The sequence below is a fragment of the Pseudopipra pipra genome, chromosome Z (genome assembly GCF_036250125.1).
Source record: "Pseudopipra pipra isolate bDixPip1 chromosome Z, bDixPip1.hap1, whole genome shotgun sequence".
In the NCBI taxonomy this organism is placed as follows: domain Eukaryota; kingdom Metazoa; phylum Chordata; class Aves; order Passeriformes; family Pipridae; genus Pseudopipra; species Pseudopipra pipra.
This window is the reverse complement of record NC_087581.1, coordinates 29,675,643-29,693,521: the sequence shown is the minus strand read 5'-3', so window position 1 is coordinate 29,693,521 and position 17,879 is coordinate 29,675,643. Positions and strand designations below refer to the sequence as shown.

Sequence of the window (17,879 nt, the reverse complement as noted above, 5' to 3'; positions counted from 1 at the left end):
AATCATAGAACGGAACAGAATCATAGAATAGAATATGCTTAGCTGGAAGGGACACATCAGGATCAGAGTCCAACTTCTGGCCTTGCACAGGACAACCCAAAAATCTCATAATGAATCAGAAGCATGTTAACTAAATGTAAAAGGAACTAACATATGAACTCTATTCTAGCCCAGTCTATTCCAGTACTTCTCAAATAATTTAAGATGGTCTCCACAACAGCTGTACAAATGTGGGGTTTTTTTCTGTTCTGCTTTTAATAAGCACATGCACACACCGAAGCAAGGAACCAAATACAATGAAGGGAAATAAAACCAACTCTTGAGTATTTAAGTCTAGGGGTGGGAATCTTTTTGGCAAACTAAAATTACTGTGGCAAATGTTTCTAGGAGCTGTTTATTCAAATCAATGTTAGTAGTCCCTGGATTTCAATTCCAATCCTTCTCTGACTTGCTCTTTAACTTTTTATGACTGGCATCATAATAGCCACCAAACTATTTTTTAACATTGCTGGATATGGAATCAGAAAAGGCATTAAGCACTTCAGCCTTCGTTGCAATCTGCATTGATAATTTTATTCATTTCATTGATCCGTGAAGTATCAACATGCTTTGTCTGACAGTCCATTATATATGTACTCTTAAAAAGATTTTGTGTTATTTTCAAGTATTTTTTATTTTGTACTGGGCTGGATATTTCTCAAAAGCTTAAGCTTTTTTGGTTTGTTTGGGGTTTTAATGCTTAGCCTCTGACATCTGACATTGGTCTCAGTTTCTGTCATTTTGCTTTTCTGTGTATGAAATTACAACGATTGTGATCAAGGTCAAACTCCTACTGCTTTTCCAATGCTTTCTCCATGTTGGAATATATTATTCTCAAGCTCATTAACACAGTCTTTCCCTAACTTATTTCTTCTTAGCTATACCTCCCAGAAGGCTTCATCACTACAAGTCTCTGAGCTCATGAAATCAGTCTGCCTAAGAGACATTCCTGGTATTTGGCCATTTTCCCTTCTACGCTTTCTAAGGATCATGAGCTTGCATTTCAAAGATACTCTCCCCACAAGTGTTAAATCAAGGTTCCTCTGAAAAGGATATTGTAATGTTTATACACTAGGTTTGGGTTATCTAAATTCATATCCACAGGCATCTTTGATTCAGGACTTAGCCAAAGCCTAGGCAAGTAAATACAATCATGCAGTCAAAATTCCTGACTAACTACCTACATGTTTAAGATGCAAAGATTTCTGTATTTACACTAAAATATATATATTTATATATCAAATATATATATATTGCATTTATTATACTAGCATATTATGGCAACTTGAATTCTACTGTCACTTGTGCCAGAAGTGGCTGGTAAGGCGGCAGGAATAAGCAGCTCAGTGTCCATCCTGTGCCAAATGGGATTCTCAAACAACGCACTTCCACCACTGCAGATACATGGGACACTACCTCAGCAACCATTGCCTGAAGCACACACGGAATCATCATTGAGGAATTAAACAATATCAAAAAAAGCTATAGCAACACAACAGCTTGATGGTTACAGCGTTTGCAAGGAAGGACCTCAATTCTGTGTCCACTTTGGCCTCACATCCTGATCTGTGGTTTCACAGAAAGACATACGAACATGAAGTCTGTGCCCATCCCAAATCCAGAACCACATCCTGCACCAGGGTTCAGTTTCCACAGCTGGGGCATTCAGGTGATGAAAGACTCTATTAGATTATTGTTTCACTTTAAAATAGTGCTTACAGGCTTTTTACAGTAACCTGTCATTGTGTAAAACCTTGAAAAATTCCTCAGAACAGAGCTATGCATCTGAGGAAAGTTTTGCCATTGTTAAAGTACTTGGAGGAAGAGACACACAGAAGAAAAGGTTCATTTCCAGTTTCCTCAATAAAGCCCGATGCCATGATTTAGCACAGATAACAGGATACAAATAGCTTATTTCACTCTGATTCTGTCTCTTAGTGCAGCGCAGTTCATTGTACCTGAGAAAATGGTGCTCACTGATGTGGCTGTGTTGTTACTAGGCAACCAGAGATAAAATGCAGGGGTTAATGATTTTTATTTAATGCATTTTTATGAGAAAGCCCACTCTCTTTTTTCCCTCTGCTGATATTGAGGTGTAAATGCTATTTACACAAGGAGATATATTTAGCTATCCTCTCTGATCTGAACAAGAAAATTATTCAAACTGGATATTCAAACAGCAAGTCAATAAATATTTCCAAACATATTGACCATTACCACTATCAAACACACTGTGGCAATGGCTGAGATCTCAAAGCACTTCACCAGGGACGAATATTCAGTAGGTCTCACAGCAGAGAATAAGAATGGCAAGAAAACAGGTAACAGCCTTGGGACAACTGGGGCAGTTACACATGTTTATGTTCTCCTCCATGGAGGAAAACAACAGCCTAAGTCTATATCACCCTTCATCTTTCCCGTGCTGTTCATGACACCCACATCTGGCAAGGTCACACCACGTTTTTTCCTGTGGCTTTGGGTTGCCTCAATTCACTACAAAAACCAGTTGTCCCTCCTAGTGGGGCTCTGCTCACAGGAGCCTCTACAGGGAGATGCACATCTTAAGAAGCATCCTACTATCACAGCCCTTGTCCCACCAGTCTAGGCATACATCCAGGAGGCCTCCCTGTAACTCCAAGCTGCTATGCAATTAATTTTCCACCACACAATTACTTGTCTCTGTTGAGGGGCCTGACAGCAGTGACACCTGCTGAATTCAGCAGATATGACCTTCATTCAACAGTGTGTTGGAACTGTTACCAGATATGTAACCCCACACAATCCCTCAAGTTTCTTCACATGTCAAGCTCTTCCCTTCATCCTTCACAAGGGCTGGTGGCTTGTATGTAACTTGTGATCATCGAGTTCCTTTTATATATCAGCTGATTTCCCAGCTCTTCTGTCTTTGCAACAGGAGCAGGAAAGTGTTTATAGATCTGAAAATCAACTGGAAGCCTCAGGCTGAGTGTGTGCATGAGGCCTCAGGTTCAAACAAAACTACACCTCTGACAGCGTGCTTAACTTCTGCAAGTTCTGCAAGACAAAGTGAGAAGGAGATAACTCCTGCACCATTTTGCTTTTACATATAGATAAAGCCAAACTAACTGATGTTGTCAACACTGGATTATTTAACATTTTTCTCTGCAAAGGTTAACTTCCAAATAACAGGAATCATGCAATTCAGTTGCACAAATCTTTTTGACCCTTAATAATGGTCATCTTCACATAAAAGTAAAAATTCCACTGGACCCAGCAGTTGGATTTTTACAGTTATCTGTGTCTCAGCATAAATCCTTATTATCATGATAGAACGTTCCACTCCCTCTCACTTAAAGAAAAGAAATGCATGTAACAGTCCAAAATATTTGTAAGCACCTCTTGCATTTCATAGAAGATTACAATCAATGTATTTCTGATCCCAAAACGAGTACTGCATGGCTACTTCTGACCATTTGCCTATTCAAAATAAACAAGGCTGAAGGTCAAATACTTCAATCAGAAATTTGTTCTAGTGGAATTTTAAAAATCAGTAATTCTCCACTGTGTGTCCCAGACATAACTGGCAATGGTACAGCCTGACTTCCTCCTTCTTTAGAAGCCTCTCTAAGCACGGCCAGCCTTGCTACTCACAACGCACAAGGGTTTGTAAGCAAGCAATAGGTATCAGTTTGTGAGATGGAGAGCTGGGGGTTTTTGTCTCTTTTTTTTTTTCTTATCCCCACATACACAAACGCTGCCAAGTTCTCTCATCTCTGAATTGTTGCAAAAATTGTGTCATCTATCAGTGTGTAAAACACCACACTAACTAAAGCTAAAGAATAGTAGCTTTAAGTAAAGAAAAAAGTGTCTTTCACTGTGCATGTGTGTTATATTTCATAGCTTCTCAGGTTAACTTAGAAGGACAAGTTAATAAATGCAATTGATTTCCAGTGCACTTCCCACTTTCACCCACAGATAGGCTTTCCAGTAGTTTATATTTCCTTGGTATGGATCTTACTATGCCAAACACCATTCCATATTTTTATCAATGATCAGAAACTAATATAAATCTGAGGAAAGTGCCAGATGGAGAAACTACAGTTCTGAAAATCCCAATTAATGACCGCAGGACTCTGAAAACAAGCCTGACCTTTGGCTGTTTTGACGGCAAGGAGTAGGATTGCCTTCAAATCTCTACTTCTAGAGACTGGGACTGTCTACTTAAACTCAGTTAAATGTTCAGTCAGTGAAAAACAGAAACAGAGCCAGTAACAGATAACAAAATTTAGAAATCCCTGTTGCCAAGAGAGTATCTGAATTACTACCCTACACAAACATTTTTCTTCTCCCTGTCAATGGAATTCTCATTTCACCCTTCAGCCTTGAACAACAGTATCTATGGAGTCAGGCAAAACTCGGATTTTCAGTTGCCTCAGTTTCCTAGTGCTGAGCTTAGACAGCTGACAATGCTCAGTACTGAGAACGTACTAGGCATCATATTGAGGTATTTCCTTCTGATTCCTGGGTTTAAACCCTTAAATCTAAACACAACATTCTGAATTCCACTTTGGAAGAATGACGTGTAGAAGTAAAGCCAATGATGCATTGCATTTGGCTCTAAATTTGTGCTAAATACGTGGTTATGCCTCTTCACCTAATTTGCTCATAAAAAACAGCATTGTAAAATAATATTAATATGCCATCTTGCAAAAAGCTTGACAGTTTTCAAATGGTATTGAAAATATAAGACTCAGAGTGGACACAGTTCACAGCAGATCTACTAATGACTCTTAAGTGGAATTACAGAAAGAAGGATGTCACATAATAGTTGCTCACTGACAAGAAAATTCTACCCTATCATAAGTGGATAGAAGAGCAGAGACAGAGAGTGAGATGGAATGTAGGTGGAAGGCTTTGATCTACTTAAATTCTCTAAATGCCAGACTGAACAAGGTATGAAGGACAAGTGTCTAGAGGGAAAGATTCTTCATTTAATTTTTAAATAGAAAAATACTTTAAACCTTTCTTGAAAAAAAATGTGAAAATTCATTGTTGCTGCATTGTCACTGTAAGTTGTGTGGCAAATATCATGGCATTTTTTGTCTTAATTCTGTAAGACACAAAGTAATAACTCAAGCTCCCAAATGTATTATCCAGAGATGTTTATATAACAAATATATTTTCTTGATAACATTTTACAAACAAACAAAAAACCCAAACCAGCCCCCAACAAACCAAAACTAACCAAAATCCCTGAAGAAACACAAGCCTCTTCCAAATAGCATTTACCGGAAATAGTCTAGAAGAGTTTGTCTTGACCTTACTAACAAACCATATTTAGCTTTTATTAGGCATAAAAAAACTTACTAGAGAGTGAAGTAAAAGCTAACAGAGCACTCTGTCTTTTAGCTATTGCTATTCCCTAGCAACACTCCAGCCACCAATATTTTTCCAGTGTAGGTTGCTCCATGTTTTTAAACATTATCGTTTCAGACAAGGAAAAAGGACAAAGAAATTGGAAGAACTTTCTAGGTCAGCTAGTCCATTCTCTTTCTCAAGACTTAACCAAACATCTATATCTCATTCTGGACTGATAGTTATGTAATTTGTTAAATTTTAGAGACCACAGCTGTGATATCTCTATGATTTACCTCATCTGTGTTGTTATGTTCTTATTTTCAGAAGGCTTTTCATAAAGTCTTAGGTGAATTTTCTCAAGTACAGGCTGAGCCTACTGTTTTCCTCTTTCATCCACATATTGCTTTATTTAAGATACTAGAAGGCTGTTGCCATGTTTCCCTTTTAAAGGCTGATCACAGTGAACATGAAGTCCTGGTCAGGATCAAATGAACAGCAATAAACTGAGGAACTAATCACTAAAGCAGAGCAGAGTGTCAGGAGTAGGCAATCCAAGGAGACAGGTTAGACCACTGCCCCTATTATCAAATTCTCCAGTGATTTGAAATCCCCCCACTGTGTCCCCAGAACACCACGCAAAACAAAGGGGTATGTTGACTACAAGAGGATAAGTTTATCATGTTTCAATTCCCTACCTCTACCACAGTTGTCTTTGCAGCTTTGCACATGGGTTGGTTGAAGTTTCTTGCAGTTTTCCTGCAAAACAAAAGAAAATTAATGAGCATTAAAAGCCATAACAGTACAATGAAAGACTTTTCAGAGATAAGCTACTACAAGTATGTCTGTAATATAAACATCACAAATCGTTTTGTCAAATAGCTTGAGAACTAATAAAAAAAAGTAGGAAGGGGAAAAAGTACTGTGGAATTGTGTAAGATGCATCTGAAATTTAATCATATTTTGCTACATTAGAAAATATTTATTACAGCTCTTTTGATTTTTAATCAGCACATTGTTTAATTGAAATTGAGTGTGCTGCTGATATGTTCATTTATTAGATCCAAACGCAGCGGCAAGCTGGACTTTGTACAGTGTGCCTTCACATTTTTTTACTTCACAAAGAATGAAATCCATCTCCACAGGGGGGCCAGCACAGGGCTTAACAATCTCTCAAGTCCCCCGTATGCCTTCATAACTCAGATCAGGACTTCGGATAGCACTCTGCATAGCAAATGTAATCCAATTCTCTTCATCAAAAAAACCCCTGTGTCAGTTTTGGCACTCACTGCAAGACTCTGGCATTGATCCTATGTATTCCCACACAACATTTCTGTACCAAGGAAAAAGAATCTCTAGAAAAAAACAACACGACACATATTGGATCTGCACCAAGATCATAGTAGGCACAAGGAAAAACATGCAACCTTTGTCAGCTGCTCTCTATACTTTCCAGAAACCAAACAAAACTGTTTGGTATATTTAATAATTAAGAAAAGCTCTGTAGATTTTAGTGGTGTTCTCAGCATTCTTCTCTTTTTAAAAAAAAGGTAGAATTCCTGAAAAATTTTCATCAGAATTCATGAAATCAGGGTCCAAAACAAATCAAAACTTCCTTTCCTCCATCCTTTTTACACAGAAGTATTTTTTTCCTTAACCATACTTATTTCATAGACTCACAGAACCATTTAAGTGGGAAAAAAAGCCCATAAGATGATCAAGTCCAACAGTTAATCTCCAACGTGTTTTCCTCTCTCCTTCCCTTCCCGCAAGGACCATGCCCAGTACCACAGCCACTCTGAACTTTGGGGGGCTGCTGCCACCTCGTGGCTTCCGGGGAGGAACGGAAAGGAAACAGTCAAATCCTGAGACTTAACAGGCAGTGAGTGCTAACAGGATTTCTAGTGCAGATATCTACACAATCAAAGCTATACCCAAAGACACATATTTCAGGGAAATGCTGTTTTATTGGCAATACACAGAAGCTGGGAAGCCTCTAACGAAGGTCCAACCGTGTCCTGGGAGGCATCAGGCAAAGCATCACCAGCCGGTTGAGGGAGGAGATTGTCCCGCTCTGCTCTGCACTGGGGCGGCCTCAGCTGGAATATTGTGTGCAGTTTGGAGCACAACAATATAAAAAGACATTAAGCTCTTAAAGAGAGTTCAAAGGAGGGCAACGAAGATGGTGAAGGGCCTTGAGGGGAAGCCGTATGAGGAGCCACTGAGGTCACTTGGTCTGTTCAGCCTGGAAGAGACTGAGGGGAGACCTCATTTTAGACCCCGTGAGGGGAAGAGGAGGGGCAGGCACGGAGGGGCAGGCACTGATCTTTTCTCGTGACAGGACTTGAGGGGATGGCATGAAGCTGAGCTGAGGGAGATTTAGGTTGGATATCAGAAAAAAATTTTTCACCCAAAGAGTGGCTGGGCACTGGAACAGGCTCACCAGGGAAGTGGTCACAGCACCAAGGCTGACAGAGTTCAAAAATCACTTGGACAATGCTCTCAGGCACATGGTGTGACTCTTGGAATGTCCTACGCAGGGCCAGGAGTTGGACTTGATGATTCTGATGAGTCCCTTCCAACTCAGCATATTCTATGATTCTATTAACATCTTTTGTCAACGAATCTTCTTAGTGGCTATGTAAACCCAAAAGGATTTAAGAATAGGAAACCACAAAACAAACCCGACCAACCACAGCTTGCATTCTATCCTTCTCTGAGAGCATGAATACAATCCTAGCTGGTAGTGATTTAGGAAAAACTATCCTAATCAAAGTAGAGTAGCAAATGAGAACAAAAACAGAGTTACAAAAGCCAAATTAAAATAGCAGGAAAATGCATACAGATGGGGAAAGCAGATGTGAAAACTAAGAATTCAGTATTTCATCCTGTGTAACTATTTTTCTGAGCCAAAGCCTTTCACAAGATTGTAATGACTAATCTTCCAGTAAAAAAAACTGATATAAAATTATTTTTACATAGGGAAAAAATTACAAGAAAACATTTCAATGTTAATTTAACATTAAGAAGAGCTAATGGGCTCTATTCTGACACTATTTATAAAAGCTTCTGCCATTTAGAATGTTCCTGGGTTAGTAAAGTTGTTTCAGAAGCAGCAGTCTTTTACAGGATCAAAGGCCTTATTTCTATAGAACACATGATCCAGAAGTTTTACAGGATCAAAGTCTTTATTTCTGAAGAACACAGCATCCAGAAGCTTTATGGGATCAAAGGCCTTATTTCTAAAGAGCACATCATCGAGAAGGAGAAAAAAACAGAAGCACTACACTTATTTTCCAACACCAAATAATGCTAAGGGGTTAGGAGTATGAAATTCAGAAACTAGCTAGACGAAGTTGCCTTTTTATTTTAAGATGGCTTTCTGGACATCTAGTCTCAGCAACATCTACAACATGTATTTTTCCAGTGATGGACTTCCAAGCTGACCTAAAGACATAATGTGTTTTCTCCCAGAGGCAAAAGACAGCAAACTACTTCATGGCAGACTAAACCAACGAACTATGTACCTAATGATACAGAGGTGAAGAGACACCTCAGATACAAGGTGAATTTTATACACTGTGGAACCACTTGAAGTATGAAGAGATGATCTGATATGACTGTGACAGCAGAGGCCCTGACTCTGATTATCCCTTCAACATCTCTGTTCCTTTGTCAATAGTCTGTTTTCATCAGCACCAAGTAACAGCTTTGTTTGGGCTAGAACAACTCCAAAGCAGAATGGTACCAAGATAAAAAGAGAGGGGAACCAAAGGAGGTTCAAATATCATGGAGAGAAGCCACTCTCTGATATTTGAAAAATAACAGCAGTCATATGAAGTCCCAGGCACTGGAAAAAGGAAAACACTGTACTCATCTTTAAAAAGGGTAGAAAGGAGGACCCTGGGAATGACTGACCTGTCAGCCTCACCTCTGTGCCTGGGAAGGTCATGGAACAGATCCTCCCGGAAGCTGTGCTAAGGCACATGGAGGACAGGGAGGTAATTAGAGACAATCAGCAAGGTTTCACCATAGGCAAGTTCTGCCTGACCAACCCAGTGGCCTTCTGTGGTGAACTGACATCAGTGGACAAGGGAAGAGCTACTGATGTCATTTATCTGCACTTCTGTAAAGCCTTTGACATGGTCCCCCACAACATCCTTCTCTCTAATTTAGAAAGAGATAGATTTGATTGCATGGACTGTTTGGTGGGTGAGGAATTGGTTGGACAGTTACATCCAGGTTAATGAGGTTAATGGCTCAGAGCCCCGATGGACATCAGTGACAAATGGTGTCCCTCAGGGGTCCGTCTTGGACCAGTGCTAACTAATATCTTCATTAATGACATAGATGATGGGATCAAGTGCACCCTGAGCAAGTTTGCAGATGACATCAATCAAGCAGTGTGGTTAACACACTTGAAGATGGGATGCCATCCAGAGGGACCTGGACAAGCTCGAGGAGTGGGCCCATGGAAATCTCATGAGGTTTAATAAGACCAAGTGTAAGGTGCTACATCTGCTTGCTGCTTGCTTGGGGCAACCCTCAGTATGAACAAAGGCTGGGGAATCAAGAGCAGCCCTGGTGAGGACTTGGGGGTGTTGGTGGATGAGAGGCTGGACATGAACTGGCCATGCGCACTTAAAGCTCAGAAAGCCAATTGTGTGCTGGGCTGCATCCAGAGCAGTGTGGGCAGGAGGCTGAGGAGGGCAATTCTGCCCCTCTATTCTGCTCCAGTGAGACCCCACCTGGAGCGCTGCATCCAGCCCTGGGGTTCCCAGTACAGGAAGAACATTGACCTGTTGGAGAGAGTCCAGAGGAGGGTCACCAAGTTGATCAGAGGGATGGAGTACCTCTCCTATTGAGGAAAGGCTAAGAGAATTGGGATTGTTCAGCCTGGAAAAGAAAAGGCTTCAGAGAAATCTAATTGTTGCCATCCCGTACTTGAAGAAAGCCTACAAGAAAGATGGAGAGGGACTTTTTACAAGGGCAGGCAGTGACATGACAAAGAGAGTAGGTTTAGAATGGATATTAGGGAGAAATTCTTTACTGTGAGGGTGGTGAGGCATTGGAACAAGTCGCCCAGAAAAACTGTGGATGCCCCATCCCTGGAAATGTTCAAGGACAGACTGGATGGAGCTCTGAGCAATCTGACTGAGGGATAGGTGTCCCTGCCCATGGCAAGGGGGTTGGAATGAGATGATCTTTAGGTCCCTTCCAACTCAGGCCATTCTATGACTCTGTGATGACTGTCCACAAAAGCAGTGGCACTCCTTGATGTTGTCCCTAATGAACAAAGCTCCAAGGGAGCTCAAGACTGGGAGACAGTCTGTTCAGCTAAGCAGAACTAGCATCTACATCAGACTAACAAAGCAAAATGACCATATATGCATCCTTTCAGTTATCATAGGAACAAGGTGAGACTATTTCACTATGTTTGAGGGAGTCTTGGATTATTTGTCTTACTAATAGTGTACTATACCTAAAAGTTACTATCTACTGGGCTAGACATAGGCTTCCTTGTTAGACAAAAGCTGTGGTACAGAATAGTCTACTCAGCTTGAAGATGCCTGGAATGAAAGTAGCCACAATATGCTGTATGGAAGAAAAGATCTAGGAGACATGAAGTATCACATTAAGAAAAAAAAAAGCAGCTTAAAAAACTGCTTTCTAAAGAAGTTAGTGCCATTCTGGATTCCCAAGAAAACAGTATAGCTTCACATACGAGAATAGAGAAAAAAATTAATGCCGGCCTGTGGTCAAACTAAGTGTACCTAAGGTACACCTTTAGATTTAAAAAACCTCTTAGCTTGAGGGTGATTAACAGTTTGGCAGACAGTTACTCCTTACCTATTGGCTCCACAGATACCAGTCATGGGAAACACACTATAAATAGTACCACACTGCTGGGAAAGTGGTGGCAGATGGCAGGTTATAAGATGAGCCTATGTTTCTCTGTTCTAGGTCATCAGGTAATCTGTGTGTCATCCCAAAACAGAATGGGACACTGCTTACCATAAGCAAATTCTTCTAAGTTAGTAATATTCTACAAGGAGTAAGACACTGGATGATGATGTTTCCATCTTTGATTAGTTACACTTGAAAGGAGGAGTCAAGGTTTTTAGATCTTCACTCCAGATGGATATAGTATCTGGTATTAACTGTACTGTGAGAATGTGGGAGACACATGAAGACTTCTGAAAAAAACAGGAAGAAGGAAAGGGATAGAGACCAACAGGACATAAAGGAAGAGGGGTAAAAGAGAGAATGCAACCAGTCTGTTGCCGTGGAAAATTAAAGAATTTTTCAGAGGTAACTATGCATCAGTAGATAGATACAGGGTAAAAGCACAGACAGTAGTAGCTCAAGAGTAAACAAAAAGAAGCCTAAGGAGGAAGAGTGTTTCCTGTATTCTGTGTACCAGAACCTAAGGAAAGCAGTTTAACAGTCCTCAAATTCATGTGCATGCACACAAGAAAGTTAAGTTTTCAATCAGAAGCCATATTGTCTTACCAGTGAGCAAGCCAGGATGTCAAGATTTGGGCAAAAAAAAAGCTTATTTATTAATGTTCAAGTATTTTAATTCAATATTATAATAAGATATATAGATAAAATTAATGTGAATACATGTGTATGTATACATAAATAAAGAAAAGCATTATTTTATGAGTATTATTTTATACATGTATTTTTCAGCTGCTTTTTCAACTCCTTGTTTGTTCTAATACATACAAAGACAGACTGTGTCTTTCACAGTCTGCTTGTAGCAAAATGCAGCAATTGTTACACTTACCTTTTCATCTGATAGCCATAAGACAAACAAATAAAAACCAGGCATTAAACATAAGCAAACCTCTCCTGCTTCAGTTCAGGACAAACTAGAACTTAAAGATAGCAACTCATATAAAAGATGTAATTACTAGTGCAACACTCAAATTTTTCATTGCAAAGATGTTTAAATTCGTATGATGCCTCTCCCTACACCACTCAGATCAAATCAACTTTAAACACTGCTTTCTTTATACAGAATCAATTTTCCCATCACTGACTCTCCAGAAGACTGATTCAGCTCCCTTCCCTTCTGTCATATATGAATGGATCAAACTTCATTGCTCAAGAAAAAGGACCCAAACTAACACGAAAACTGAATGGAATAGAAGACACTAAATTTCTCAATAGTAATTGTAATGACTTCAGTCTGCTGTGTCTTATTTTAAACTACCAATATTTTATTTCACACCTATGTTTGAATTCTCAAAAGTCATTAGAATAAGCAATTATATTTGGGGTTTTTATAGTAGTATAATTTGAGAGTAGGGAAAGGCAACATGAAAAAAAGCAAAATCAGTAAAATATTTTTTTGCCATCACACAGGAGTCAGGATTCTCCTTCTCTTTCATTATCTAAATCATAAAAGAATCTTTTTCCACTGGTAAACAAGTCACACCTGAAAATGATGTTTCCTGCACGGTCAGCCTTCCATGCCTTCACAAGAGCAAAATCTCCTGTAATTGACTTCTCCAGAATAAAGTGACGGCCGTCAAACTCTCGCACCTACAGAGAAAAGTACAAAATGGAGATGTAGGTTTCTTCCAACAGATTTCTCATGTTAAATTTATTTTATGGGGTTAATTTTACAGACTATTATATTTACACTTCTTTTTGTACTATATAAAGTTTTATCTGAAAAACTGTATAATAATAGAGAAGCATGGAAGGGCTGTAAACCCCAGTTTTGTTATAGTGTCTCAAGAACTGCATGTGAATCCATATTCCTCCTGCTCCATCTACTGGATTTAGACATGCTTCTTCCTGCACATCTACAAGTTAACCAAAAACTGAAGTGCTAAAGCAGAATTGCTGAAAAGGTCCATAATCACTGCCCAACACTAGAAACCCCAACTCTAAAGTGAAGTCGATTTGAGACACAGTACTCAAATCATGTCATCTGACAGGCGGAATTTCATTTGATTTTCCCTGCATTTATGATCAATATTTGCAATGAATGATACTGTGCCTGAAGCCAAAATATGGAATTGACTCATAGCTAGTCTTTTAATCCTAAAGAGAGAGATGAAACAGCATTTCTCCTAACAATGTAGGTAGTTAGAGTATACACAAATAGTACTTGAGAGCTTTTTAAAATTTCTGAAAGGGGAAGGAAGAATGACAAAAGGGTACCAGAAGTCAGTTTGTCAGTCCCATAAAAGGAGATCTGAGCCTTTATAAAATAATACTTCCATGCAAAATGGATGTGGAGAATGGAATTAGTCCCCCCCAGTTATTAGACTGGGGAGACTTAAGAGAGATTTTCCCACAAAAGTCAAAAGGAAAACAAGTGAAGAAAAATGTTATTAAAATTATAAGCTATTTAATAAACAAAGCATTCTTCCAAATGGTAAAACATCATAATGACATATGCAGTTAAAAAAATAAGGGAAAAAAAGAGACTAAGTCAATGTCCAGATACTGCAAATAGTTGTGTATAAAATACATGAAAATCATGGGCTAGGGTGGAATTACCTTTATCCCAGAGATGTGCTCAAGGTAAAATTTAATACTGTATGCAGCCTACTTGGAACACACAGCAGTAGCCACACCTATTTTTTCAAGTACAGTTATGGCATTGAGACATCTTCCCTTCTTCAAATTCTACATCCAATATCAAAATGAAGCACTTGTTTCTCACTTGAAAGCCACACTCTTTTTATTTCTTTGTTTTAAACATTGAGACTAAATTGTATTTCAGATGTTGGGAAATTCAATTCTGGAATTTGTGTCAACTGAGCTCTTCCCTGTTTAACAAGAAAATGTCCTGTTTCTTCTAAAGATAAAGCCTCACGTGCAGCTGCAGGGCTGCTTACTGCATAGCACAGGATTTAAGGAGCACCTGCCACACTAGCAGGAGGTTGTTCTCAGACCATTCTGTGCACTGCAGTGGCCTGGTACAAGATTTTGTTTGAATACACAATGAACTTGATCAGAGAACAGTAAAGTGAAGATTAAATCAGCAAGGCAGGCTTTCACTTGGACCAGCTCGCCCTAAAGCTGTAAAAACTTTTTTAACATATCACAAAGGACAGAAGTAAGCAGTCAGAGCAAAACTGATGTGCCTGGTACCACAGATATGTAGTTAATTCCATATAGCAAGGTTAAACTTGGCTCTTGTTTCTCTTGGAAATATGTTAGAAATTCATTTTTCAAAGCTGAAGGCTTCCTAATGGCAAACAGACCTCTTACCTCTCTTGGCTGGCTAGCAATGGCAATGGTGCCATCTGTGTTGTACTTGATGGGTGCACCCCCTTCCTGCACCAGCGTCCCATAGCCAGTACTGGTGTAAAATGCTGGGATTCCTGCTCCTCCTGCTCTAATACGTTCAGCAAGTGTACCCTATGGGAAGACATATTTAAGAACTCGTCATTTGGTAACAATAAATCAAACTCTAATGAATGGCTTGAATTAAATTAATTTTATATCCTCTCATTTGGAGCTTTTCCTTCTGTTCTCAGCCAACAGATGCGATCATCTATTTCTCCCTCCCATTTTAGCTCTCCTTTGTGGGATTAGTAGTGGATACGGCAAGAAATGCTTGATGCATGGCCAAAAGCTGCTCAAGTTGTGCTGTCACACAACTCTCTGCCAATTACCAAGCCCCAGCACTTGGCTGTGCCTCCTCTCCTTCAACTTGTTTTCCAACCCATTGCTCTGAGAAGAGTACAGAGTTCTTTTCCTCTTTCCCACCTGGCTACATATCCTAGAAGGGGTTTTTTTCTGTGTAAGTCCTCCATATTGATGTTTCATTCTTCAACATCTTAAGAAAACTTCAGAACTCACTCCGAGCTGAAACAGCCAAGGAGGGCAGATTAAGAAAGGAAGAGGGAATCCAGTGATCTCAGTTGCCCATGCCAAGAATACCAAGAAGCTGAAAGAGCTTCCTTATACTCTGTTTGACACCCTGCCCACACTCTGCTCTATGTCCAGCTGTACTACAGACATTAACAGTGCAAAGTCCTCATCAGCCTTAGTTATGGACTTATGGTCAAAGATGTGTCTTCTTGTTTTCATTAACGTCATTTCCCAGATTTTTTTTTATATTTTTCTAGAGTCAAAGCAAGACAAGATCATCATGGTCAATTATCCATCTCCACAACATAGGCTGCATTTTCCTCAGTTATCCTGCAAGAAGCACAGTGACCTTCGGTAGGTTTTCAAAATGGTGGCAAGAGGCAGATGCAAACCATGTAAAGCCCTGTTCTAAGCAGCCTTTGCATTTCAAGATCTCACCATGACCTCTCCCTTACTGTCTAACAAGGACACAACAGTCTCCCATTTTTCCTGAAGTTACACCTAACTTTTTACAACAGGTTATTTTATCTTGACACAAATATTTGAAATCCCCCCAGCTCCTAGCAAGTCATTAATTTACATTACTGTTTACCATTATACACTGTAGACCCATTATTTCCATGTTGGATCTACACAGCTTATCTAGACTCCACAAAGCCAATTATATGTCTAAGGAGTTCAAGGTCTTGTAGATAAAACGGCTGAACATTGGAAAGGAAGAAAAAATATTTTATGAGATTTATGACTTTCAAAACATGGGAAGCGACACGTGCCTAGTTATTTTCATGTCTGCTGACTGGGTATAAGAGCTTTTACATTCATCTCAGGGATTCTAAGAAACATTCTCTTGCAGCATACTCACAGGCAAATTCAGAAAGTGTGAATGAGTAGATGGTGAGGTGGACTGAGAACTGGCTGAATGGCAGATCCCAGAGGGTTGCAATCAGTGGCAGAGAGTCTAGTTGGAGGTCTGTCATTAGTGGTGTCCCCCAGGGTCCTACACTGGGCCCAGTACTGTTTAACTTGTTCATCAGTGACTTGGATGAAGGGACAGATGCCTCCTCAGCAAGTTTGCTGATGATTCTGTGACACAAAGTTGGATGAGTGGTTGACACCCCAGAGTGTTGTGCAGCTCTTCATAAGGACTCCAACAGGTTGGAGAGATGGGCAAAGAACCATCTGAAATTCAACAAGTGCAGGGTCGTGCACCTGGAAAGGAATAACCCTGGGCACTGGTACAGGCTGGGGGCCTGCTGAAAAGCAGAGACAGACCTGGAGGTCCTGGTGGACAACAAGCTGTCCATGAACCAGCAGTGAGTCCTTGTGGCCAGGATGGCCAATGGTATTGCGGGGTGAATTAGTAAGAGCATTGGCAGCAAGTCAAGGGAAGGGGTCCTGCCCCTCCAGTCAGCCCTAGGAAGGCCACATCTGGAGTGCTGTCTCCAATTTTGGGCTCCTCAGGACAAGAGAGACTTAGAGCTCCAAGAACAGAGAGCAGCAAAGATGGTGAAGGGAACAGAGCATCTCTCTTATGAGGAAAGGCTGAGGGAGCTGGGCCTGTTCAGCCTTAAGAAGAGTCAGCTGAGAGGAAACCTCATCAATGCCTATAAGTATCTGAAGTGAAGGTGTCAAGAGGCTGGATCCAGGCTCTTCTCAGTGGTTCTGAGCAATAAGACAAGAGGCAATGGGCAGAAACTGAGGTACAAGAAGTTCCACCTGAATATGAGGAAGAACTTCTTTACTGTGTGGGTGACCATGCACTGGAACAGGTTGCCCAGAGAGGTTGTGGAGTCTCCCTCACTGAAAATATTCAAGAGCTGTTTGGATGCAATCCTGTGTCATGTGCTCTGGGATGACCCTGCTTGAGCAGGGAAGTTGGACCAGATGACCCACTATGGTCCCTTCCAACCTGATCCATTCTATGATTCTGTGCTTCCCAAGAAATGGAGCCCAAGACACTCTTCTCAATAAAAACTTGAGACCCTTCCAACACAGAACATTCTTTGTGATTCTTTGACTGTTGTTTTTTCCAGAAACTTATATAAATATCTGTTTAAAGCCCAAAGGCCATGTGTCACCTCTTAAAATGTCACACACTAACACGCTGTATGCTTTAAAGTTAGAGCACCAATGTCTCAAAGGAGACCTCAATAGAATGTTACTGCTACTGATGATTTTAGGATCTCACTGCATTCAGGCGATTTGGGTAGCTTAGCAGTGCTAAAATAATTAAAACTATGGCACTAAAAATTAAAGTCGTAAATTGTCTCATAACACTATGCATAACACTATCTCCTAACTTGATTCCTGCCCACTAGATGGCAGACACTGCACACATCCCCAAAAGATGCTACCACGATGGGAACAGAGCAGTTCCCTGACTTCCTTCTCCTTACAAGGGCCACAGTAGTGAGCATAATTCATGTCATTTTTTACAAGTGGTAAGAAAAAAAATCCAAAAATCAAAAAATGTTCAATAAAATATACATACATGTGTGTGTATATGTATGTATATATAAAAATACATATATTTCAAATCAATATAATGTAACAAGCTATAAAAGGAATTCACACAGTACAGCTGGTCAGTTCTTAACAGAACAGTTGCAGCACATGATCCTAAGATGGTGCATTGGGGTTGCAAGGTTTTGGCAGCTACA

At 40.0% G+C, this 17,879-nt stretch overlaps 1 protein-coding gene across 1 annotated transcript in view; it reads right to left on the bottom strand.

Annotated features, from left to right (window-relative positions):
• The window catches only part of OXCT1 (3-oxoacid CoA-transferase 1), an 88,089-nt gene that overhangs the window by 51,753 nt on the left and 18,457 nt on the right, over positions 1-17,879 (bottom strand). Inside the window, exons 5-7 of the mRNA XM_064642009.1 lie at positions 14,614-14,763; positions 12,821-12,927; positions 6,072-6,132 (exon numbers count right to left, since the gene is read on the bottom strand). Coding sequence (XP_064498079.1) covers positions 6,072-6,132; positions 12,821-12,927; positions 14,614-14,763 — 318 coding nt within the window. The remainder of the gene's footprint in view (positions 1-6,071; positions 6,133-12,820; positions 12,928-14,613; positions 14,764-17,879) is intronic.